We start from the raw sequence: 27652 nt of genomic DNA, 5'->3' as shown, positions 1-27652 counted from the left end.
TACTAAACCAGAATAAGCCAGTGTCTTGATAAATGGTCTGTGCCATCAAGGACCTGGTTCTGCCCTATTAAGCTAGTAACTTGTTTTCCTACCTCTTTTCTTGCTCTTTGACATCCCATTCTCCACCCCGCCCCCAGGGTCATTATGTCAGAGTGTGTCAGATTTGTTTAAACCCTCAACGGTCTCCTAATTCCATTTAGAATAATATCCAAATCTCTTGCCAACACTTCAAGGCTACAAGGTCTCTCTCCTTTTCCAAAGTCATCTCTTCTTGGACCCATGGGCATGATTTTTCACTCCTAGAACACAATAGATAGAAGCCTTCTTCTCGAGGACCTTCGCCAGTTTTCTGTGCCCCTGATCTTCACATGCTGCTTATTTCTCAGCAGTTGATTTAAGTTCATACATTATGGTTCTGTCCATCCTTATGCCCTGTCACTTATATTCCCTGTCCCAATTTTCCAGCAAGAGTGTTTCGAGTATTCATTCATTCTTTCATGTCTTGTCTATTCTCACCTATTTTAGTGTAAAACCCCATCCTCAGGGGCAGGGACCTTCCTTAGCACCTAGGACAATGCCTCCCATAGTGGGGGCCCAGAGAATCTTTATGGAAGGGAACAATATGAACTCCAATGCGACTACAGACATTGAGTGGGAGAAGGTCAGGAGAGGGGACTAATGCTGGGTGCCATGATGCGAAAGAAGGCTCCAAAGAAGAATCCTGCACTGAGAGTGGAGGATGTCATTAATGGAAATAGGAATGCTCTGAAAACAAGTGAGGCAGGGATGCTTATAGGTGGTTTGGTCCATTAAAGAGTCCAGTTAATGTGCACTGAAGGTTTGTTCATAGCAGTAATGAGAGATTTTGGTGGGAAGAAAGTAGATACTATACTTGGAAACTTGGGAATGCCAAGTAGAAAAATTTGGGCTCTAATCAGTGGTCAAAGGGAAACCCTTTACATATATTAGTCAGGTAGTATTATGTTAGAAGTGTTGCTTTAAAAAATTATCTTTTGGGCGCCTGGGTGGCTCAGTGGGTTAAGCCGCTGCCTTCGGCTCAGGTCATGATCTCAGGGTCCTGGGATAGAGTCCCGCATCGGGCTCTCTGCTCAGCAGGGAGCCTGCTTCCTTCTCTCTCTCTCTGCCTGCCTCTCTGCCTGCTTGTGATCTCTGCCTGTCAAATAAATAAATAAAATCTTTAAAAAAATTATCTTTTGAGGCTATAACCTCCATTTTGCCCATTTTCCTTATTTTCTTTACCTGAGACTTAAAAATCCTTCCACTCCCCATCCTTGCCCGTCTCTGAAGACTTTATCCAAACTTTTTTTATTCTCAGGCATCCAAACGTGCTCACGCACTTCGTCACTCAAGCCACTTGCCTGGGTGTGTACCTGTGAAAAACGAACATCGTGGTCCTGATAAATGAGGCATATAACCGCATGTTTGATTTTTCATGTGTTTGTGTGTATGAATGTTGTTTCTAAGGTTGAATCCCAAGAGGAAGCAAGTTGTACTGTTTTATAGCTCCCTGTCAGTGACTAATCTGGCCAAATTTTAGAGGTAAGTGTTGTGGATGTTCTTTATAGATAGAACTGCTTTATTTTGCTATCCCTATGGTATTTGAGTGGCTAAATCGATGCTCTGTTATCCAAGATTCTTGATGCTGAATTCTGTTCTATGGTAAATTTGAGTGAGGGTCCAGTTTATATAGTTTTAAAGGAAGTGTAGAGCCCTTCTGTTCATCTGTTCTTACAGTGATCAAAGAAACAGATGTTACCCTTCTGGTTTAGTCTCCTCAAGGACTGATAAAGCCATTATTACTACAATTACTTCATACCACTTCCTTTTGTTGGACCAGAAGCATGCTAATGCAACCAAGATCCTATTTCTTATAAACGAGAGATAAGAGAATGTATTCAAGGAGATTACAGTACTTCACAAATCAATTTTATTAATTTAAACACAAAATTAATGAAGAAAAATCCTGTACACAATTGTGGACACAACACACCTTTATACAGTAAAGCCAGGATAAACTTTGCTTTCCAATCTGCAGAGTACAAAAACATAAAATGAAAAGGCTAAAAAATTATCTTCTGTTTGCTTCAAGCAAAAAAAGAAAAAAAAAACCCAAATTTGATTTTTAAGCAATTTGGAAAACTCACAACTAATTTTAGCAGCAACATGAAACTTCAGGAATAGTTAAGAGCAGCTCTTTAGCTACTTTGGGTTAAAGCTGGTGTTTGTTTGTTTTTTTTTCCCTCAATGTAATTTTAAAATTCATCCAAAAAGTAATTTCATAACAATGGAAGGTTTTAGATGAAAACTAGTGCCCAAATGCCTCACTTTTAGAGAGACTGTCTTATGGCATAACAAAGGTGACAATTTTTATTTCCCAGATTTATGCCTTATAGATAATGCAGGTGAGAAATAACCTTGCTGATGATTATTGGGCCATGTCCACTGCCTGCAATGAACTTTCCAGGGAGGGTGGGATTGAGGGAAAGGTGTGGAGGAAAACAGAGGGAACGATCAAAAAGTTTTGCTCATTTCCAGATAGGTGATAATGCCTTCCTTTATCTAAGCAAGAAAATACAGACCCTATAATCTGAGCACACAAACTTGGCTAGTCTCCAATTCATGAATCATTTTATTAATAAAATATATCTAATAATCATCTACATTCTTTCTGTGGGAAGAAGCATTTGCATAATCATTTTTTTCAAGTAGTTACATATAATACATGAGTGTTGAAACTGAAAAAGTGAGGTTGTAAGAGGACTGTTTTTTTTTTTTTTTTTTTTTTTTTTTCAGATTATTTAAGACACCGCTGTATTTTACCAAGGTCCTCCTAAGAGCATTAAAAAAAAGAAGAAAAAACTGATGGAAAAAATAATTTGGAAAACAAATTTCTATTAACATCCATGCTTTTGGTCTTGACAACATTATCTAAAAACAAAAAACAAAAAACAAACTCCATTATCTACATATTTATACCCAGTACTTCGATAAGGCACTGCACAGGACTTTCTGCACACATGGCCTCATACTTCACTATCAAGGCATCGCTACCTTTCAATATCATTTTCTAAACAATATGTAAAAGAATCATCCATTATTACAAATTTACACCCCAAATTCTCTGTACATGATTGTCTCAGTGATGTACATATTATACGTTTAAATTAGACATACTTTAAACTACTTTGCAATGTGCTAAGATTCAAAGTACTTGCTGTGTCGTGAGGCAAAGGCCTTTAATCGCTTATTATGATGCTACTGTCTCTTCAGTTACTAGATGTCACAAAAGTCTGGTTGAGTGAATTGTATGGTGCTGGAATCATACCTCAATTAAAGCTGTTTTTTAAAAGTCTGTTCATAAATACGTAGAGATGTACAGATTACCCTGGGTATGAGACACCAAAAAAGTAAACTTTCTTTCCAAGAAGATCCCCTCCCTGGTCTTCGGGAAACACATTTCAGTCTTTGTTGTGCAATCAAGTTTGCTGTATTGGAAAAGCTAATGTTTCCGTCACATTGAAGATGTGAACAATGGAAGCGTCTGCAGGTCCTTTCTTCACAGGTTTGAACCATGTAATTACTGTGGCAAAGACACATCACACCATACTAGAACATTCTCATGGCTTCTTCTCATGGGATTCACAGTACTAGAGTCAACAGCTGGTCTGAAGAGATCGATGTGGTCCTTCATTTACCACAAGAGCAGAGGTGAAGACCGCCGGCAGCTGTGCGTCCACATGGTGAAATCGCGACATTGGGTACTCCAGCGCGGACACAGGCCTCAGGCCTGCTGGATTTGTTCCTGGTCACAGGCAGTTGTGCGGTTCCAAAGTGCTAGGTGGCTGTTACAGGTACTCCAGTTCCAAGGCATGATGGAGGGCCATGAGGTCCGAGTGACTGGAGACCCTCCAGAAGGGCATGGCGTGCTGTGAAAGGGGCAGACACACGGTGAGGACAGGCCATGCTCCCAGCACGAAGCCTGAACCCTGCTTTTGAAATTCGCTACAACGCTCATCCCTTTTTCTCAGCATTGTGAGAACTGCCAGGGAAGAGCTTAACATCACATCTGTTTAAAACAAAAATTCAAACTTAATCCTCCCCGAAGACTACTGGACTGCATTTTAAAATATAATCTGGAGTCTGCTTCTTTTAAGAAAGTGATGGGTATCTCTGAAGTCGATCTGTACTGTGACTTGAATGCCAATTCCAAATTGTACATAAAACACAACAGCTATGAAGGAAACTTTGTCAAACACGGGTGCCTTTCAAAATATGGATCCAGTGGATTTATAATGCTAAAAGTTTAAGCAGTTTTCCTTAGAAGGTAGCTTTTTTACATTTTTCAAAACTTAATTTTGCTCATGTAAGAAGCAGCTTTTTTTCATTTACTTCCATTAGGCATTCTTCACATTGACCTTATAATGGCTTTACCATATGGGAAAACTTCAAATGACGATCGAATGGTTTTTCTGGTAGTTGTTTAAAAAAAAAAAAATCAGCCTAAAAATCTAGTTTAAATGATGAGACTCTTTGTAAAACACCTGAATCAGCCAGTGATAAGAAAAACAGGAAAAGAAGAGAGATTACCTCATCCCTGAAGGATGAAAACATGATTATAAACTCTTACTGCTCAAAGCCCTACAGTAAGTACGTTGGCATCAGCAAAATCTTTTTTCAAATAAAGGAAAGGTAATCCTCGTTTTTTGGAAGACAGCATTCTACTTGGCCCATAGAAAAACTGCTTTTTAAAACAACAATAAAAGAAATACTGTGAAGGCCTGACTATACTTTGCAATTACGGTGCAAAAGGAATTACAATCAGACAAAAAGAAGGATTTGTCATGGAAGCAAATAGAGGAACATGAGAGTTTTGGGTGGGGGGGCTTATCTGTACCTAAAAGTGGAAGCAAGTAACTCTTTTGATGTAGATCACAGAACTGTTGTATTCTGAGAATGCCAACTATTAAGTTATTAACAATGCCTTTGTCTCAAGCAGTCTACTAAAAGCATATAGCACAGTCCAGTATCAAATGTTGACCGCTCTGGACTCCCTAGCTTTCAATAGTCCAGCATTGAGACCCAGAAGACCTCTTTCCAAAGTTTTAGGATGGATCTACTTGTCAACTTTTTTGATTAGAAAAACAGACTGGACTCCTTTGCCTTCATTCCCTCCTTCTCCGCATCTGCAGGGATGGTGCCGTCTGTGGGTGAGACGTGGAAATGCACAACCGTCACGAACTTTTGTCTGTGTGTTACGAAAGGACTAGGAGGAGCCAGTTCCTCTGGCCTGGGAAGCTGGGGGAAATTCCTGGTCAAAGGAGGCAACCGTGAAGCTACGTTATGAAAGGATGACCATTCAGAAGAGCACCCGAAGGCTGCCTGTGTTCGGAGCAGAGAAGGAAGGGGAATTGCCTTGTTAAGATGTGAGAAAGACATGATTGGCTGCAGAAGCCACGTGGAGCAGGGCCTACAAGGAGGTCATCGATGATAATGATAGCGGTAATTTAGGGGGTATTTCATCAGGCACTGTCCTGAGCACTTTATATAGAGTCTCAGATTCAAGCCTCTCTATAACTTCAGGGATAGATATGTATTACCATCATGGTGTCACCGAAGAAAAAACTGAGTCTTGGAGGAGGAGCGGAGAGGTTTGAATAACAGATGGTATGGAGTGCACACTGGATTCACATCAGGTCAGGTTTGAAGCTTAAGCCCAGAGGCTGTAATGCCTCCTAACTCTACTCAATGGGCTTTTAATCCAACAGTATAAATTATCAGTACTCTAGTATATAGCCTGAAATACAAACACTCCCTCCCACGTTTTGTTGAGTAAGGAACACTGAAATATTATAGATCAGATCTGAAAAATGTTGACACAGAAAGCTTTTTTTTTCTGTTAATAAAAATCTGTGTACTGTAAAATATTTGCATAATGTACAACTTCAGTTTTATAGGGAAAAGCAAATCATTTCTAATCCTACTATCCAGATAACCTCCATAAATCTTTTTCTATATCTTTTATGTGTGCACGCTCATATTTGAAATTGTGTATATAAATAGTATGTACCATTCAGCAACTTGCTCATTTTACTAAATTTCAAGTCCATGTTTGACACATCATTTTTAAGGAAAATCGTTCACTATATTAAAAGTTTTCAAGTGTTCAACTATATACGTATATATGTGCTATATATATACAGCATTCTTGTATATTTAACCATCTTTTTAATATCCTTTTATTTTTAATTAACTTGTATATTTTTCTTATTTGTTTTATTTTCTCTAATGTGTCAGAGATTTGTTGTCCTTCCTTAAAGCTGCTTCTCATGAACAACTGAACAAAGGTTGAGTCATTCTGTTGCTCTGTTTTGTTTTTGTTTTTTTACAAAGTAAGTTCAGCCAAATTCTTTTGCATGTTGATTATCTGAAGTTAGATATGTTTCCCATTGACAACAAAACACATTTGAGAGCCATTGGTGTACTCAGCCGTATGTACTGTAGAATGGCAGAGAAACTGGAAAAGGAACTGAAAAAGATCCAACTAATTTCCTGGGTAAATGTTAAAATAAACATTAGGGATTTAATTCCATAGTAAACAAAGTCCTACAATGGTTATGTGTCTTATCTTCACAGTTCAGGGAGTTGATTCCAGCTTAGAGCACAGGTAACAGAGAAATTGTTTTAAATCATCCTCAAAACAGGTTATGGAAAGGCAAGGTTATTCACAAAGAGCCCTGGAGTGGCTTGTTCACAGAAATAGTAATAGCTTCCTCCTCCTATAGAGTATTATTAAGAACCACTGATCAAGTAGCACCCTGAAACAAATTCAAGTGATGAAATATGCCTGTGGTATATTACAGACACAACTCATTATAAGACAGTGATGATGGGGTCATTCATTTGAGCCAAAGTGCAGAAAGCTCCACAGTAATACTGGCAAACCTTAGGTATATATGAAAGGGAAGAGGTACTCTCTGGAAGCATCCCTATACAAGGACAGCAACTTCACCCTCAACACTATTTCATAACATGAAGGCTAATGATCTCTGTTAGAATCAGCAGCTTCAGTCTCACAAAACTCACTAGGCTTCTACTTTAAGAAAAGCGTATTTAATATTAAGTGAGTCATTATAAGAAGACTGAATCCAGGGGAGAGGAAACTCAAACTCATGTTCACAAATAATTAGAACTAATATTACAAATGCTTTCCCTAATTCACCACAAACTGATGCAAAGAGTTTATGAATGTACAAGAGCTTCCTAGCACAACTGGGTGCAAGAAAACAATTTTTTTCCATGTCAGTTTTAAACCTAAAACAGATATTTCTTATATGAAGTCAGAGAGATAAGGTGGCAAAAGAAAAGCAGGTGCCAGGATGAGGAGAACTGGGTTATACTCTCAACTCGGACATTAGTTATAGGATTTTGAATTATGACAGTTTTCCTGAGCCCCAGTTTATTTATCTGTAACATGAAGGTTAGGGAAAATAAATCAAGGTTGCTTCCAGGTTTAATAAAGTCTTTGACTTGAATATTGTATCTACTACAGATGTATAAAATAATCTGCATTACCTATGCCCCCACTGACAAGAACCAGCAGGCAAAAAAAAAAAAAGAGGCATTAGAATTGAAAAGGACAAAATATTTGCAGATGACATGATTTTATACAGAAAACCCTAAAGACTCCATACAAAAGAAATGATAGCTAAGCAACAAATTCAGTAAAGTTGCAGGATACAAAATTAACATACAAAAATCCATAGTGTTTCTATGCACTAATACTAAATGACCTGTAAAAAACAAGTTAGGAATTAATTTAACCAAGGAAAATAGCTACACTAAAAAACACAAGACATGAATGAAAAAAACTGAATATGTAACAAAAGGAAAGATATCTCATGTTCATGGATTAAAAGAATTAATACTGCTTAAATGTCCATGATACCCAAAGCCACCCACAGATTCAGTGCAATCCCTACCATGATTTCAATGGCATTTTTTAAGGAAGTAGAAAAAACAAATGTAAAATTTATATGGAATTGCAAATAACCCCAAATGGACAGAGCGATCCTGAGAAAGAAAGTGGGAAACATCACATTTCCTGATTTCAAGGTATATTATAAAGCTATCGTAATAAAAACAGTATATTACTAGCATAAAAACAGACACATAGATCAATGGAACAGAATAAACCACTCAGAAATAAAACACATGTATATGGTCACATAACATTTGACAATGGAGCCAAGAATACTCAGTGGAGAAAAGGCAGTCTCTTCAATAAATGATCCTGAGAAAATTGGCTGCAAACATTTAAAGACTTAAATGTAAGACCAGAAATCAGAAAACTCCTAGAAGAAAACATTAAAAAATTCCTTGACATGGATCTGGGTAATGATTTTTTTTTTTGGACATGACACCTAAAGCACAAACAAAAAAACAAGTGGATTGCATTGAAAATATACTTCTGCCTAGCAAAAGAAATGGTCAACAAAATGGAAAAACTAAAGAATGAAATCTAAAGAATGGGGAAAAATAATATTCGTAAACCATATATTGGATAAGGAATTAATGTCAAAAATATATAACAAACCCATACAAATAAGTAGTGAAACAACAAATAACCTGATTGAAAATAGGCAGGGAACCTAAATAAACATTTCTCCAAAGAAGATATACGGACAGCCAAAAGATACATGAAAAGATGTTCAACATCACTAATCTGGGAATTGCAAAACCACAATCTCATGTGTGTGAGACCAGCCATTATCGAAAGGACAAGAAGTAAAGTGCTGGTGAGACTGTGGAGAAAAGGGAACCCTTGCGTATTCCTGGTGGGAATGCCAAAAAAAAAAAAAAAAAACAAAAACAAAAAACCTACCCTATGATCCAGCAATTCCACTTTTGGGGGTATATATCCAAAGGAAATGAAAACATTGTTGAAGAGATATCTGTACCCTTATGTTCATTACAGCATTATTCATAATAGCCAAGACATGGAGACAACCTAAGTGTCCACTGATGAACGAATGGATAAAAGATTTATGGCATCTATATACGATGGACTATTATTCAACCATAAGATAGAAAATCTTAACATTCACAACAACATTGATAGACCTTATGCGAAGTAAAACAAGTCAGGGAAAGATAAATACTGTATGATCTCACTTATAGGTAGAATCTTAAAAAAAAAAAAAAAAAAATCCAAACCCCAAACTCACAGGAAAAAAAAAAAAAAGATCAGATTTGTCGTTACCAGACACAGGGAGTGGGGGGATTAGATGAAGGTAAATGAAAGACATAAAGTTCCAGTTGTAAGAAAAAGAACACTGCTTTATAGTATGTCTAAAATTTAGGAGTAGATTCTAAGACTGCTCAGTGTAAGGAAAAACATTTAAAAAAAAACATTTTTTTTTTGTAGCTATGATGATAGTTGTTAACTAAATTTATTACTTATTGTGGCAATCACTTCACAATATATGTAACCAAAATTGTTATGCTGTACACCTTCTCAAATTTATATAGTGATGCCTACCAATTATATCTCAATAAAACAACAACAACAAAAAATCAATGAATGCATTCAGAGTGAGGAGAGCTCAGTTATAAGCTGGAGAGGGTAAGCTGGGCCTGCACTGAATTTGAAGAATGGGCAAAGCTGGTTAGCTAGATGGGAAAGAGATGGGACTCCAAGTCAGGAGATCGTATACAATAAGGCTGATAGGTGGGATGAACAGAGCATTTAGTGTGACGTGATGGGACTGGGATGGTATGCTCAAAATAAAGACTAGTAAGGAAGGAGCTTTTTCCAGGTAGAAGCATTTGGGATATCTACTTAGGAAGGATGAATTGGAGGTGTGGCTGCCCAGTAGTAGAGAAATTATGCCAAGGGATAGTGGAAATGGAATGTGTACAATGGATAGGAGCCACGTGAAGAAACAATAACATATGTCTTGGTGATGGGTTAAAGGAGGAGAATACTGGCAAATTTAAGGGGCGAACCGAGTTACTTTATTAGCTGATCTTCAGATGGGATGACTTAGGATGCCTAAATGGAGATACTCCATCAGGTAATGAGAGCCATGGGACTAAAAACAGCTGATCACAAATATAAACAGAAAAGATAGCTGGAACTGATGAGTATATTATTAGTTTATCAGGTTTAGGCGTGTATTGAGAGAAATAGATACTGAAGCAAATATCTTGGAAAGTAGCACACATTTTTGGGTTATTAGAACCAAAATATTCCATAATGAGAAAATGACACATCCTTCCTGCTCCTCTTGTCCACATGTGCAACTTTCCAAATCCCTCTACTTTTTTCCCTCATCTAGTATTTTGCATTTATCTTTTCTAGATATACATAAAATTGCTAACATAAAAAAAGCTGGGTGGATGAACACTCACATGTAAACTGAATTTTGCTGAAGAATATATTAATAAAATGTTAAAAACCACAAAAGGATATAACCTTTGGCTCAGGTACTGTACTTCTAGGAATTTATCCCACAGACACACTTGCCCATGCATGAATCACATGAAGACCATTCACTACAGAACTGTTCATAGTAAATATGGGAAACCACCTAAATATTCACCCCAAGGGACTCATTGGAGTGTAGCACATCCAAGTAATAGAATGCCAGTGCCGCAATTTAAAAGAATTAGAGATACAGAACTCCATGCACTGATATGGAATGACTGTCAGAATATATTGTAAAAACAAACAAATAAAAATAGGTACAGAAAAAAGTTTATAGTTACAATTTATATGGGAAAAAATGAACATAGCTTTGCTTTCATATTATGTCAGGAAAATTTGCATATGGATGTACAAATACTTCCCCAATTATACATAAAAAGATCTTGGAAGATAGATTATTCTAAAACTTCGGCATGAAATTTACTGCACAGCATTGCTCTTTTATTATTTACATATCTGGTTCTACTCTAGACCGAAGTGAATTCTTTAAGAACGAAGATGAAATCCAATTCAAGACCTGGCATATATTTCTCATTAAGAACTAAGTGAAATGGCTTTAGAATAATAAAATTCTCTGTACTTGATGTTAGTAATCCCCATATCTCAAAATCTATAAAAAAATTCATTAAAGATATTATTATTATTATTATTACAAAAGCAGCTCTCATTTTTCTCAATAAGCTTGGAATTGAGCATTATTAATCAGGTTTTCCATTTCGTCTTGGATTTCAGCAAATTTTGGAGTTCACATTTAAAATGGACATTTTTTGGGGCACCTGGGTGGCTCAGTGGGTTAAGGCCTCTGACTTCGGCTCAGGTCATGATCCCAGGGTCCTGGGATTGAGCCCCCCATCAGGCTCTCTGCTCAGCAAGGAACCTGCTTCCTCCTCTCTCTCTGCCTGCCTCTCTGCCTACTTGTGATCTCTGTCTGTCAAATAAATAAATAAATAAAATCTTTTAAAAAAATGGACATTTTTTTGTCTAGTATGGATGGCAATGCAGGAAGACCCTGAACCCACCTTCTCCATGAACACACTAAGTAGGCACTTATTTAGTAATATCTTCCGAAGAATTGCAAACTGACTGAACAGCTTCTTCACAACCAAAGACAGACTACATGGAGAATGGCAAGAGAAACAGAGACATGAACCCTCACTTCCAGTGCTGTGAATCACAGCAGGGTGGGATAGTACCAAGAAACCCTGAACACATTTGTCTGTCCTGGGGCACAAAAGCTTCAGGTTAAAGGGCAATTAGGATATAAAGGATCTAGTTCTAGAACTCCACCAAACAGTGAGAATGCTGCTGAAAAATCTCTCTGCAGTGGAGGGGTGGGCAAGTGCCATGCTTTATGTTCCCTTTCTACCTTGATAGCCTGGACAGAAGCAGGGGCTGGGCAGTAGAACTGACCCACTCCCTCAGTGAGCCCATAGCCCACTGGAGCCCCAACTGTCCCACAAAGGTGACCTGATGGCAGTATACCCATGTTCTCTATAGCTCCAGTCATCTTGCCAAGGTGACACAAGCACAAAACAAACCAAAACACTGCAGGCCTGTACCACTTTTGTTGTAGATGACTTTCTAGGGCACCCTGAGAAGCCATGGCCCATGCCTACATTGGTTGCAGCCACCCTGCCATGGAACTTCTACATAAAATATTCTGAGATACACTGGCTTACATCTACTTCAGCTATCCTGCCATGGTACTCTCTGCACAAAGAGCACCAGGGCAACCCCAGCACTGAGTAACCAAGACCATGCCATCCATAGCTCCAGCATTTCAGCCAAAGTCACCAGGCATACACAGTCTACATAGAGGATGACCATACACAGGACCATTCCTTTGGGTTTAGGAGAAATTGCTGTTGTGCTTAATTCATATAAACAAACACAGAAAGTCAAGCAAAATGAGGAGACAGGATTATGTTCCAAAGGAAAGAACAAGCTAAAACCTCAGAACACAAACTAACTAAAATAGACATAAGCAATCTATCTGATAAAGAATTCAAAGTAATGGCCATAAAGATGCTCACTGGACTGAAGAGTGGATGAACTCAGAATTTCAACAAAAAGAAAATATAACAAAGAATCAAAGTTGGAGAATATAATAACTGAAATGAAAAGTATACTAGAGGGAATTGGCAGCAGATTAGAGGATGCAGAAGAAGAGGTCAGTGATCTGGAAGACAGGGTAATGGAAAGCACCCACGCTGTATAGCAAAAAGAAATTAAAAAAAAAAAATGAGAATAGGCTAAAGGATCTCTTAGACAACATCAAGCAAACAAACATTTGCATTATAGCGGTCCCAGAAAGAAAACAGTGAGGGAAAGCAGCAGAAAACTTTCCTAATCTGGGGAAAGAAACATCCAGGTTAAAGAGGTACAAAGAATTCCACACAAATGAATCCAATGAGGTCTACACCATAACACATAATAATTAAAATGACAAAGTTTAAAGATAAAGAGAAGTTTTTAAAAGCAGCAAGAGAGAAGCAATTAGTTATATATAAGGGAAACCCCATAAAGCAACTGGCTAATTTTTAAGCAGAAACTTGGCAGGCTAGAAGAAAGTGGCATGATCTATTCAAAGAACTAAAAGGAAAAAACCTATAGCCAAGAATACTGGGCAAGATTATCATTCGGAGTTGAAGGACAGATAGACTTTCCCAGACAAACAAAAGTTAAAGGAGTTCATCGCCACAAAACTGGCCTTATAAGAAATATTAGAATCTTTAAGTGGAAGCAAAAGGCTATAATTAGAAGAAAATTATGAAAGGACAAAATTTCACAAGTAAAAGTAAACATACATTAAAGGTAGTAGAAAAGTCCTCTATAAATCTAATATGAAGGTTAAAGACAAAGGTAATAAAACCAAGTATACCTATAAAATTAGTTAAAGGAACTCACAAAATAAAAAGATGTAAACTATGACAACAAGCACCTAAAACATAGAAGTAAAAATGAAGTTCTTTTATTATGTGTTTGATTTTAAGTGACTGTCAATTTAATATAGGCTGCTATATACTTAGGATAGTATATATAAACCTCATGGCAACCACAAACCAAAACCCAGTAATAGATACATAAGAAAAAAAAGAGAAAGAGAGCCAAATGTAACGTTAAAGAATCCATCAATCACAAAGAAAGAGAGCAAGAGAACACAGGAACAGAGAAGAACTACAAACACAACCAGAAATCAATGAACAAAATAGCAGTAAGTACATACCTATCAATAATTATTTTAAATGGTCTAAATGCTCCAATCAAAAGACAGGGTGAAGGAATGGATAAAAAAACAAGACTCATTTATGTGTTGTCTACAAGAGACTCACTTCAGATCTAAAGACACATACAGGTTGAAAGGGATGGAAAAAGATATTCTATGCAAATGGACAGATATAAAAAAGCTGGGGTAGCAATGCTTATATCAGACAAAAATAGATTTTAAAACAAAGACTGTAAAAGAGACAATGAAGGGCATTACATAGTGATAAAGAGATCAATCCAAGAAGAGAATATAATATTTGTAAATATCTATGCATCCAACATTAGAGTCCTAAATACATAACACAACTATTAACAGACACAAAAGGAAAAAAATTTCAGAAATACAAAAAGTATAAAGGGCTTTAACACCCCCTTTACATGAATGGGTAGATCATCCAGACAGAAAATCAACAGGGCTCTGAATGACACATTAGAGTCAATGGAGTTAATAGATAGAAGTTAATACATGAAGTTAAACCACAGAATACAAATTCTTTTCAAGTGTACTTGATATGTTCTCCTGAATAGTTCACAAGCTGGGCCACAAAACAAGTCTCAATAAATTTAAGAAGATTGGGGCACCTGGTGGCTCAGTGGGTTAAGCCTCTGTCTCTGGCTCAGGTCATGGTCTCAGGGTTCTGGGATTGAGCTCCGCATCGGGGTCTCTGCTCGACAGGGAGCCTTCTACCCCCTCCCCCTCTGTCTGCCTCTCTGCCTACTTGTGATTTCTCTGCCAAATAAATAAATAAAGATCTTTTAAAAAAATAAAATAAAATAATAAATTTAAGAAGATCAAAATCATTTCAAGTATCATTTCAGACCACAATGGTATAAAACTAAAATCAATTTAAAAAAACTGGAAAAAACACGATGTGGAGGCTAATAGGTCAACAAAGAAATTAAAGAGGAAATAAAAAATACAGACAGACAACTGAAAATAAAAACACAAAGGTCCAAAATCTTTAGGACCCAGTGAAAAGCAGTTTCAAGACTGAAACTGAAGCAGTTTCAAGTGACCCAGGCCTATTTCAAGAAATAAGGAAAACCTCAAATAAATAATCCAACCTTACACTTAAAGAATTACAAAACACAGTATGTGGATGGAAGGAAAAAATAAAGTTCAGAGTGGAAATAAGTAAAATAGACTTAAAAAAAAAATAGAAAAGATCAATGAAACCAAAAGCTGGATCTTGGAAAAGTTAAACAAAATTGATAAACCTTTAGTCAGACTCATCAAGGAAAAAAAGAGGACTTCCATAAAATCAGAAATGAAAGAAGAGAACTAACAACATACACCGTAAATACAAGGTATTATTAGAGGCTACAATGAAAAATCATATGCCAACAAATTGGACAATGAAGAAGAAAGGGATAAATTTCTAGAAATGTATAATCTAAAAATAATCAGGAAAAAACAGAAAATCTAAACAGACCAATTCTAGTAATGAAATAGAGTCAGTAATCAAAAATTTCCAACGAATAAATGTTCAGGATCAGATGAATTTATAGGTGAATTCTGTTAAACGTTTATATGCTGCTAAAGTGAGTAGTCTATCAAACATTTAAAGAAGAGTTAACACCTGTTCTTCTGAAAGTACTTCCAGCAATAAAGAAAAATTTCCAAATACATTCTATAGGATCAGCAAGCACTACCCTGTTACCAAAACCAGGCAAAGACACTATTTAAAAACAAAAAACAAAAAGAAAAACAAAACAAAACAAAACAAAAAAACAACTATAGGTCAATATCCCTGATGAACACAAATGCAAAAATCCTCAGAAAAAATTAGCAAATCACATTCAACAATACATTAAAAGGATCTTTCACCATGATCAAGTATGATTTATTCTGTGGATGCAAGGATGCTTCAATTTCTGGAAATCAAAGTGATACAACATCTTAACAAAATCAAAGATAAAAATTATCTCAATTTGCAATCTCAATAGAAGTTTTTCATGATAAAAACTCTTCAAAGTGGATTCAGAGGAATATACCTCCATATAACAAAGGCCATATATGATAAGCCCATAGCAAACATCATACTACATTATGGAAGACTGGGAGCTTTTCCTCTAAGATCAGGACCAAGACAAGATATCCATTCTTATCTATCTTATTCAATGTGGAGAAATTAGAAACAAAAGATAAATAGACTAAAATAGAAATCCTAGCTGCAGCAATGAGATAAGAAATAAAAGCCATCCAACTGGTAAAGAAAAAGTAAACTGTCACTATTTGCAGATGACATGATACTGTATATAGGAAACCTTAAAGACCCATGCAAAAAAGTATTAGAACTCATAATGAGGTAGCAAAAAGAAATCAAGAAAACAATTGTATTTATAATTGCACCAAAAAGGATAAAATACCTAGGAGTAAACTTAAGATGATGGGTGTACTATACCTGAAAACTAAAACACTGATGAAAAATTAAAGATGACACAAGTGAAAATATATTCTATGCTCATGGATTCAAAGAATCAATACTGTTAAAATTCCCGTACTATCCCAAGCAATCTAAGATTCAGTGCAACCAATATTGAAATACCAATAGTATTTTTTCACAGAACAAGAACAAATGGGGACGTCTGGGTGGCTCAGTCAGTTAAGCATCTGCCTTCAGCTCAGGTCGTGTTCCCAGGGTCCTGGGATCGAGTCCCACATAGGGCTCCCTGCTCAGCAGGGAGTCTGCTTCTCCCTCACCCTCTACTCTCTCTCTCATGAACTCTCTCTCTAATAAATAAATAAATAAAATATTAAACAAACAAACAAAAAGAACTAGAACAAAAGGTACTAAACTTTGTATGAAACCACAAAAGACCCTGACCAGCCAAAGCAATCTTGAGAAAGAGGAACAAAGCTGGAGGTAACACAGTCTTAGATTTCAAGGTATACTATAAAACCTGTAGTAATCAGGGACGCCTGGGTGGCTCAGTTGGTAAAGCAGCTGCCTTAACCAACGTCCTGGGATCGAGTCCCACATCAGGCTCATTGCTCGGCGAAGAGCCTGCTTCTCCCTCTACCTCTGCCTGCCATTCTGTCTGCCTGTGCTCGCTCTCTCCCCACTCTCTCTCTGATAAATAAATAAAATCTTTAAAAAATTCTAAAAAACCCAAAACAAACCTGTAGTAATCAAAATAATATGGTGCTGGCCCCAAAACAAACACACAGATAAATGGAACAAAATAGCCCAGAAATAAACCCATATGCATATGGTCAATTAATCTACAACAAAGGAGTCAAGAATATACAGTAGGGAAAAGGCAGTCTCTTCAATAAATGGTGCTAGAGAGATTGGACCATTATATGTAAAAGAATAAAACTAGACCACTTTCTTATACCGTATACAAAAATAAACTCAAAATGGATGCACAACTTGAATGTGAGACCTGAAACCACCACAATCCTAGAAAAAAACATAGTGGGTAATATCTCTGACATGGGCTTTAGCAACATTTTGCTAGATGATGTCTCCTAAGGCAAAGGATACAAAAACAAAAACTATTTGGACCACCCCAAAATAAAAAGCTTTTTGAACCATCAACAAAATGAAAAGGGAACCATCTGTATGAGAGAAGATATTTGCAAATAACATATCTAATAAGCGGTTGCTATCCAAAATATATAAAGAATTTATATAAGCCAATACCAGAAAAACAAATAATCTGATTAAAAAGTGGGCCTAGGACCTGTATATACATTTTTCCAAAGAGGACCTACAGATGACAATTAGATACAGCAAAAGATGCTTAACACATCATTAATCATCAGGGAAATGCAAATGAAAACCCCAATGATCTGTTACCTTGTAACAATTAGAATGGCTAGTATCAAAAAGATAAGAAATAAATATTGGTGAGAATGTAGAGAAAAGAAACTCTCATGCACTGTTGGTGGGAATGTAAATTGCTGCAACCACTGTGGAAAACAGTATGGAGGTTCCTTCAAAAAAAATTAAAAATACAAAATGCCATATGATCCAGTAATTCCACTACATTTACCCATAGAAAACAAAAACACTAATTCAAAAGGTATCTGCATCCTTAAGTTTATTGCAGCATTATTTCCAATAGCCAGGATATGGAAGCAACCTAAGTGTCCACTGATAGCTGAATGGATAAAGAAGATGTGGTATATATATACGATTATTAATTCAGCCACAGAAAAAGTGAGATCTTGCCATTTGTGGCAACATGGACAGACCTAGAAGGTATAAGTGCAATAGGTCAGAGAAAGACAAATGCCATATGATTTCACTTATGTGTAGAATCTAAAAAACAAAACCTATAAAGGAACAAACAAACAAGCTGAAACAGCTCCATAAATTCAGAGAATATACTGGTTGAGAGAGGTGATAAGGGTGAGGGGAATGGGCAGAATAAAAGAAGCACAGTGAGAGGTCCTGGCTTCCAGTTATGGAATGAGTAAGTCATGGTGATCAAAAGCACAGCAAGGGGATATAATCAGTGGTATTGTAATAGTGCTGTATGGTGACAGATGGTAGCTACCCTTGTAAGGAGCACAGTACAGAGCTATGGAATAACTGTGCTGTACATCCGAACCTAATGTAACAGGGTGTGTCAGCTATACTTAAAAATATACATACATACATACAAACATACATACATACATAAAATGGACATTTATTGATGAAGCCTTTGCCATTACACAGAATAATGGATGTCTATCACTTTCTCACTGGTGTTCACCAGCAACCTATTTCAAGTAAGTTTAGTTGAAGAGTTCTAAAACAAGGCCACTTTTATTATAGAATTGAAAATTGCTACTGGTATGCAGAAGACTATCACTTACATTTTGACTCTTTAAAAGTCATATATATGCCTATTGTTGTCATGCAAAGGATGCTGTATTAGGGAAACATGGAATCCTATGCTAAAAAAGAAAGCCTGGCAGATCTCGACAACAGAAGACCCAGGTCAGAGAAAGTTATCCATATGGCTCGTCTCACATTCTCTGCGGTCTTTCTAGGAACAAAGAGGTGCTTGCAGAAAACTCTTTCATGCAATCTTTTTGGAAGAAAGTTGTTCTTTTAAATAAACAAAGGTATTTTCAACTTTTTCTCTTTGATGGGGTATGTTTTAATGATACGAATTATAGAATTAGATAAAATTACTGAAAGCCCCAGGACTATACTGGCAAAGAGAACAAAGATGACAGAACAGACTTCAATTGACCATAACGAAACAGACGACTGCAGAATACTTACTGGTTTCATTTCTGAGCTTGAAAAAAGTAACTACCTCAAGCAAAAGAACATGATTTAGAGAGATGAAAGACATCTCTACAGGGAAAAAGAAAGAATGTTCTATTAGATTTTTAAAAGGACTTAGGAAACTAGGAGAGACAAGCTAAATGGTTAAAATTGACTTAGAAAAACTGCAAAATGTTTTGATTTTGCAGAGCATTTTAGCACTCAAACTTGCAGAACTTGACTGGTTCACTATTTTATTTAATAATTGAAAATGCTCACAAACGGCATTAGAATCAATGATTTATTTTTTACAATTTTAATGATGAATGCAAACTTAGGAGAAAGAGAACACTTAAATAGTTCTATCTGCCTCTCAAAAGGAAAGAAGCAAATATCGTACGCTTTATTCTAATAATTTTTTTAAAAAGCATGAAATTTTTTTTTTAAATCAAATAATATTTAGGATATGTAATCAAGTTTATAATTTAAAGGAACTGTGTGCTCCATCTCATGGATATAATTAGCGTCAAATTCTAGTGAGGCTACTTCTAAGTTATGTGGTCTTGGCCAAATTATTCACCTTCCTGCACCTTGGTTTTCTCATATATAAAGTGGGTTGAAGAATTCATTCCTCATAGAATTACAATAAGGATTTAATGAGATAGTGGATAGGAAGGGCCTAAAAGAGAGTGTGGAATATAATTAAGGGGTTTATCATTGTAATAATTCTTCTTTCTCACCATTATGATTATTAATCTTTTGACAACACGGATAACCATCTCTCTTAATTTATTTCTTTAGCTTGAATTTTTATATAGTTTTTAAAATGGGATATTACTAAGTAGTATTCTTTTCCCCCTAAATTAAGCATTTTCCCTAAGTTAAATATTCTCTTATTTCTCTGCAGAAGACCACTTAGAAAGTGACTCTTCTATTGTGAATTATTAGATTCCTGTTGTTTAACTCATGCACAGAATACTGCTATTTAAATACTAGCTGACCTAACAAGGTTAGACAGAATATAAGAAAGGAATGGTCAGTTTGTCATTATGGATGATAGATTGATGACATCTGAATTTTTTGTGAGATTATCAGGAATCTGAACTTTCTGAAAAATCTGTACGTTGTACACACACACATAAACAGTCTTATCAATCCTGCTCACATTTTTGTCAGAGTCCCCACACGGGTAAGACTCAAGGTGCAAAGAGTTTGTAACATATACTACTGGATCCTTACAACATATACTCATCCCACAGCATCAAACCAGAGAGCTGAAGCTAAGAATACTCATCCCAGTCAAAAAATTCACCATTCTGCCAAGAGAACAAATACTCTTAGCCACATTACCACTTCCAGTTCTAATATCAAACCAAGAATTCCTTTACTTTTTCCATGTTATGTTCACCCATGATGAACATATATAAGAAACCTGCTTCTCTGAAAGGTTTAGGAAGTGACTTACCCATACAGAAGCCTTGCTAGGGCCCAAAGGATTCCTGGCATAATAAGTCATCACTTTTATTAGCATCCTTCTGCTTACCACAAGCTGGAAAGCCGCATTGTGGCAACCTTCTCCTGAAGCTCAACTTTTTGGTGACTACTAGAGGGAGGATGACCAGCTGAGCGGGCAGAGTCACATCTTTGCCCCTGGGCTGCAGGGGCATGAGATGTGGCTCTTCATTTCTATGCTGTTCAAAGCGTGCACATCTATCCCACTAGCCAGTACGAGGTCCTGCCTAGGAAAGGCATGGAGAATTCCAGAGGCTTTTCCCAGGAAGAAGACCTGAGTCTGGATTGCCGTTAAACATCCTCTTTAACTCTCCAGGGCTGAGTTTTAGGTATTCTAATTTATTCTGGGAAAAATTTCACTTTATGGAAATAACCCAAAGGGCTGACAGATGTACCTAATGATCATGGTGGTTGCCCCCTGGTAAAGTTGGAATGTCAGAACTCAGGCTTGTATGTAGCAAAAGCAGCTTTGCATCAACCTCTATTGGATCTGAAGCGTGTGTGGGTTTCCGACCACACCGATCCCACTTGGGGAAGCATGTAATCCTGGGCACATTGTGTATCAATGGGAATAAGTGACATAATATATTATTTATAAAATTAGGGTCTGTTTCTCTGCTTTTATTAGAACTTAGAGACCCTGAAGGTGAATTAAATCATCTTTAGGCTCTCTAAGAAGGCTGGCCACGTGTCGTGCTGAATGCTGAATCTATGTTCTGGTGACTTTATGGGTCACTTCTGTTATATACTAGAAAACTCCAGAAGAACTGAATTGTTGCGTCCTTCATGGAAATCTACAGTGGTTTCTATGAGTCAGTGTGTGGGGAAAGGAAGGGAAAATAATTCTATTGGGTAACCTTATAAAATACTTAATGCTCTTCAATTTAAAAGATATTTAGAGAGTATGACTGTGCTAAGATTTAGGGGGTTGTAAAAGAAAAAAACAACAAAAAACAAAACAAAACAAAAACCCAACAAAACAAAACAAAACAAAAGAAACTGAAAACAAAGTCTCAAATGACAAACTAAGCAAAATAAGATTCCTACCTCTTGAGCTCATCTTTTACGGCTGAAACAGGCATATCCACAAATAATTAATAACAGTTTTATCACTTATTGCACACTTCATAAGTACCAGGCTCTGTGTTATGTGTTTTACATCTTAAACAAATGTAATTCTTAAAATAGCCCAATGAGCTAGATGCTGTTATTACTGCTATTTATAGATAAGGAAAGAGAAAGAGGAGGGATCCATAGCTTGTAGCTTGTTCAAAGTCACAGAACTGGTAAGCAGTGGAGCTATAATTCAAACCTGGGCTGTCTGCTCAAACAGTCAAGCTATTTACAACTTCTCCAATTAAAGTGTGAGTGAGTACTATAATTAAGCTCTTATAGACAAGGGAAATAGAAGAGGTAGAATAGGCACTGGATTTTGAAAAATAAGACAGACACTGACAGTAGCACATTAGGGAAAAGAACATTCTAAGCAGAGGTGACAGCTGGGAGGGGCTGCAGGGCATGGCTGAAGAGATGGCAATGCCAAGTGCTGGGGTGAGAAAGACGGTCCAGGTAGGCTGTGTTTATCTAGACCGTGAAGATCCTGAGTGGTTCCAGAGTGAAGAAATATGGTCCCTTTCTCCTCCCCTCTTTTGAAATGTAATAGATTATGCTAATGAGCAAGCTTTTGCTGAGGGAAATGGCAGAAGGACACTTGCAGGGACTCAGAAGAAAGAAAGGGTGTTTGATGGGCAAACGGGGAGTCAAGGGACTCACCCTTGGCTCTGGCCCCTGCTTCCTTTCCAAGTCTCCCAAGGGAGGAGAGGTTGACCTTGTGGTACAATGGCGGCACTCTACTCTACCGCGGCAAACAGTTTGGGAAATCAGCTTTGACCAACTGGTAGAGTATTTCTGAGGTGATATTTAGAAGGTTCTTGGGCTGAATTCAGGCTCAGGTAGGTTTTAATCACTTGGCAATGTCTGCCATGGGGCAGAATAGGACATGCTCACATGAGCACAGCAAATGTGTTATCTCTGTTCTGGATGACGGCTACAGCATGAAACCTTCCTTTCTGCTCAAAAGTCTACGTTCTGTGAAGACCAGCCATCCACGACCTTTGAGTTTGCACACAGTACTCTTAAAAAAGGCCATATTTGTTTAATTGTACTCTGTCCTTTTTCATTGCTTACAGTTCTAAACACATTTCTGATTTGTTTCAGAGAAAGGGAACTTGTTTAAATGATCCAGCAATGAGCATTCTGAAGACAAAAAATTAAATGGTATGAGATGTGCTATCGAGGAACACTGACCTTTTTTGCTCCTTGTTCTTCTTCCACACCATCTCCTATAACGACGTACACCACTTTTCTTCCAAACCTTTGAATTATCCTCTCAAAACAGCTTTCCTTTCCTAATACATAAAAATAAATTATAAAAGTGTAAAGTTTGGATAACTCAGTGCTATAGCGCTTGAACTTTTTATACAAAATACTTCCTTTATGCTTCTGATTCAACTCTATCCTACTTGTACAAACTGGAAAAGAGTGCTTACAGATGCCATTGGGTAGAATGTGGAACAACAAGGTAAATTACAAATTGTAAATTATCCATGTGGTGACTTGTCCCTTGGAAATGATCAATTTTATTTTTTATTTTTTAAAGATTATTTTTTATTTATTTTTGCGAGGGAGAGAGAGAGAGAGCATGTGTATGTGAGCATGAGCAGGGGGGTTGGGGGGTAGGGGGGACAGGGGGAGAAGCAGGCTTCCTGCTGAGCAGAGAGTCTGCTTTGGGTCTCCATCCCAGGACCCTGGGATCATGACCTGAGCTGAAGGCAGATGCTTAACTAACTGAGCCACCGAGAAATTGTCAATTTTAATATTTTTTTCCCAAGGGCTCATTTATTAAAAAGTGGGATCTAGTCGATCATAGTATAGCATTTGGGAAAAAAATAATGTTTTGCAGCAGTACTTTTTTTCCTACCAGCTGAGACTTAATGAAGGCATGCAATTCTGGCAACCTCCCTGAACTTTATTTAAAAAATGTTTCACGATATACCAAACTCTGAAAATAATATCTGATCCCACATCTATTGGGAAGGATGAAAGAAACTGACTGGTTTTGTTATAGCAGGAGAAATCAAACAATGGAATCTCTTTATTCATTTGTTTTCCAGTTGGGAGTCTATCTGAATGAAAGACCACTGCCCCCAGCCCCCGCCAAACCTAATGTGTTTACTTGAAATCTTTTGGTAAAACTGTTTCTGAAATAAATGTCAGATAATTTGGGGCACTCCGGAAAGATTAACACCTGCCCTACCCAGGCATCTAATGTCCAGTAAAGGACCTTCCTAGAGGAAAAACGGGATAGAGGTAACAGAATACCTTTATCTAATCTTTCCCAAGTCAAGACTTGGTTTGGGCTCTCTGGGGGCCCATCCCTACAGTTAACACAGCCACTGTTGCTCCTTTAGAGAAGAAACTGCTGTTCCAAGTCCTGGGCTGCCAACAGGACCATTTTAATGGACAATGGGATAGTTTATAGTTTTCAAATGTAAATGACTGAGCAGGCCGCATCTCTTTCAAATAAGGATCAGATATACTCATGAACAAATTGCTTGTTTGCTTAAACAAATGTATGCTTTATATTTGTATTTTGCACTAAAATCTCTGGTTTGCATCTGACAGAATGAAATCTGGCTAGCCTTATTCAAAGGATGTAATTTCAATGCTTCTTTAGTTGCCCACTAAACTGTGAAATATTAAATCACTTTAAGAAACAAATACAAAGGGTAGTTTCCACTGCAAAAATATACAATCAAAAATTCAGATGTCATGAAAGTTTTTTCCTCCTTAGAGGGAAATGTTTATGTATTTTTGCCAAGTTTCCCTTTCATGGGAAAAGGAAGGTAAACTCAATGTTATTTAAAGGTGAGGCTGTGGTAGACAAAAAAATTTCTCACCTATATCCTATCTTGTATAGGCTTCACTGTAAAGTCTGAGTCACATAGATTCTTCCATAATAAAGACTGAGAAACTGAAGCTGACTTTTAGAAGCTAATGAGAGATCCTACACGAAATTTTCATTTTGATGAATCCATTTTATCTGGAAGAACATCATAGCCCTGCTAACAACGAGATACCAGTTATCTCCTTCAATTACTGCCACTTGTCTAATAGGAAGGTTCCTGGGTTTTCTGCATCGACTCCCAAATTATAGCTCATTTGATAGCAAAATTAGCAAAACTATAGGAGTTTCAATCTGTACTTTTCTTATTCTTATTTTTTATTTTTGAGAGCAAGAGAGTATGTGCCTGGGGGGGGGGGGTGCAAAGGAGAAGAGGGAAAGAGAGAATCTTAAACAGGCTCCATGCCTGGCCCAGAGCCCAATATGGGGCTTGATCCTGGGACATTGGGGTCACGACCTGAGCCAAAATCGAGTCAGACACTTAACTGATTGAGCCACCACCAAGGTGCCCCATTTACTTTTCTTCTTAAAAATACCACAGAAAAGTGGTTCTACCTCTGGTTTTGAGGTAATTTCTACCACCTTTTTTAATCCTCATTTTTAATTCTGTATTGATAAAAATTAAAGTTCAGTATCATAAAATACCCATTAAAATACCTATTATACACTTGTTATAATTTTCTATTATCCAAATATTTTCAAATTATTTAAATTTTTTGGGATTAAAGTTCAACGCTCATGATGCGTAATACACTACTTGTTCTTTCCTTCTGGGGCGTTAAGCACTATCCTTTCCATTCTATAAACATTTTTGGAAATTGTTCTTTCATGGGCTGATAAATGTTTACCATGGACTCCTGTTTATAAAACATAATAGGATTCCTCTTTATTGTTATGGATAACATAAATATCTGACTTAATGTAAACAGTTATTTTTACGGACTTGAGAACATATAAAATCTGGTTATATTGATTGGGCTACCAGTAATTCTATTTGGAAAATTCTTTTCTCTTAGTCTCTTTTCTTTTCTTTTTAAAAAATTTTATTTATTTATTTGAGAGAGAGAGAGAGAGAGAGAGAGAGAAGCGTCGGGGAGGATCAGAGGGAGAAGCCGACTCCCATTCAGCAGGACTCTATCCCAGGACTCTAGGATCATGACCTGAGCCAAAAAAAAAAGGCAAACACTTAACTTACTGAGCCACCCAGGTGTCCCTTTCCTTTCTAAATATTTTCTAGAATTCTGTTCTTAGTGCTTTTCAGGAGGCATCAGTCATTCTCCAACTCCAGCTATTTCCAACTTGACAGGGCTATGTGAATATCAGAGGGTCTTCACACTCAACATTGATAAAATCTCTTATCTTTCCCATGACACCTGATTTTCCCCATCAGTTAAATGTGGCAGTACTGACCCAGTGTTTAAGTAAAACCTCTGTGTCAATCTTCTTCAGAATAAACAACCATTTACTCATCCATTTTATTGAACAGACATTTACTGAGCACCTAGTATGTGCTGGGCACTATAGCCACAATGATGAGCAACACAGACAGAATCAGTTATCAAGGATATTACAGTTTGATAGGAAAGTCAGACTATGAACAAATAGTTATAAAAGTAATTCTTTAGCAAATATTTAGTAAATGCTTTAAAAAAAAAGTACTGAAAGTATACAAGTGTAGTTAGATGGAGACTAGAATTTTATTTTTGCCCTTTTTTCTTTATAGAATTGAGCAGCCAGAAACAATCTTCTTCCCACCTACTAGGATCCTCATCCCCCTTCCCCAGGACTCACTAAAATAATATCTCATTAGGGTGATAAACAAGGCCACATACGTCTAGACCTAAGTCTCTACCTTTCCAGCTTCAGCTTCGATGACCCAGGATCTTTCAGCCCTTTAGCAGGGAACATGTTTTAATGTCTCTGTCCCTTTGCTCTCACTAGCCCATCTGCCTATTAACTCTTTATTTTTTTTTTTTTTTAAGATTTTATTTATTTATTTGACTGAGAGAGATCACAAGTAGGCAGAGAAGCAGGCTGAGAGAGAGGAGGAAGCAGGTTCCCTGCTGAGCAGAGAGCCTGATGTGGGGCTCGATCCCAGGACCCTGGGGTCATGGCCTGAGCCGAAGGCAGAGGCTTTAACCCACTGAGCCACCCAGGCGCCCCTGCCTATTAACTCTTATGTATACCTCTATACCCAGCTTAAATACCATTTTTTCCTTTTAGTGTTCACTTTATGCTTTCTGCCTCCTCCTGGGTGGGAATGAATGTTTCCTCGTTCAAGAGCATATTCAGGCATTTAGTGGTAGAGAGCTCCCTATGTTACAGAAAGGAGTCTGGACCCTGGAATCAGACCTAGCTTGACCCTTACCTTTACCAGCTATTAACTTGGACAATTAAGTCTCTGATATTTAGTGTCCTCATTTGTAAAATGTAAAGGTTATGAAGATTGATTTTAGTATGTAAAATGCTTAGTATAGTTCTGGACATCTGCTAAATATGTGATAACTGCTCATTTACATACTTCTTTGTCATATTACAGTTATTTAGATGTCTGCTTCTCCCACTAGATGGTGAATCAAATTTCACACTAGTCATCTTTCTTCAACTATGATTACTTCTTTCAAACACTTAATTTTTTTGGTATCCCTGTAACAAAAATGAGAACTTGATTGTTTATACATGTTGAATTAAAATAAAGCCAAAAAAAAAAAAGATGGTTCCAGTGATAATAATTTAAAGAAAGCTATTAGAATTGTTTGTAAATCTCCATATTATTATTTGTTTGAGCTTATTAGATATTTTTGGTGATGTTATCTAAAACACAAATAAGGTAATAATCCAGAACTGATGCTCAAGTGAGAGTGGCTAAAATGCATAGGCCTTTTTTTTTTTTTTTTTAAGATTTTATTTATTTTAGAGAGAGAAAACGTGAGAGGGGAGAGGTAGGAGGGAGGGCAGACTCCCTGCAGAGCAGGGAGCCCAATGTGGGACCCAGTCCTGGGACTCCAGGACCATGACCTGAGCCGAAGGCAGTTGCTTAACCGACGGAGCCACCCAGGCGCCCTAAAATGCATAGGTCTTAATGTTAACCAGTAGAGTAATATTTTTTGAATTAAGCTGCATGGCTTATGATTTATATTTCTTTTGATGTCTAAAGCCAATTCCAACAACAAAATTACACTGTCCCTC

At 37.0% G+C, this 27652-nt stretch overlaps 1 protein-coding gene across 20 annotated transcripts in view; it reads right to left on the bottom strand.

Moving 5' to 3' along the window:
- Positions 1-1925: 1925 nt before the first annotated feature.
- Positions 1926-27652, bottom strand: part of EYA1 (EYA transcriptional coactivator and phosphatase 1) — a 362527-nt gene continuing 336800 nt past the window's right edge. For all 20 annotated transcript variants that reach the window (XM_082721150.1, XM_082721148.1, XM_082721142.1 and 17 more), the window contains 2 exons: positions 22807-22907; positions 1926-3947 (listed from right to left, as the gene is read on the bottom strand). In XM_082721150.1, coding sequence (XP_082577276.1) covers positions 3867-3947; positions 22807-22907 — 182 coding nt within the window. In that variant the 3' untranslated portion in view covers positions 1926-3866. The remainder of the gene's footprint in view (positions 3948-22806; positions 22908-27652) is intronic.

The sequence above is a fragment of the Mustela nivalis genome, assembly GCF_964662115.1.
Source record: "Mustela nivalis genome assembly, chromosome: 2".
Classification (NCBI taxonomy): Eukaryota; Metazoa; Chordata; class Mammalia; order Carnivora; family Mustelidae; genus Mustela; species Mustela nivalis.
The sequence above is the reverse complement of the archived record's forward strand: the minus strand, read 5'-3'. Positions and strand labels throughout refer to the sequence as shown.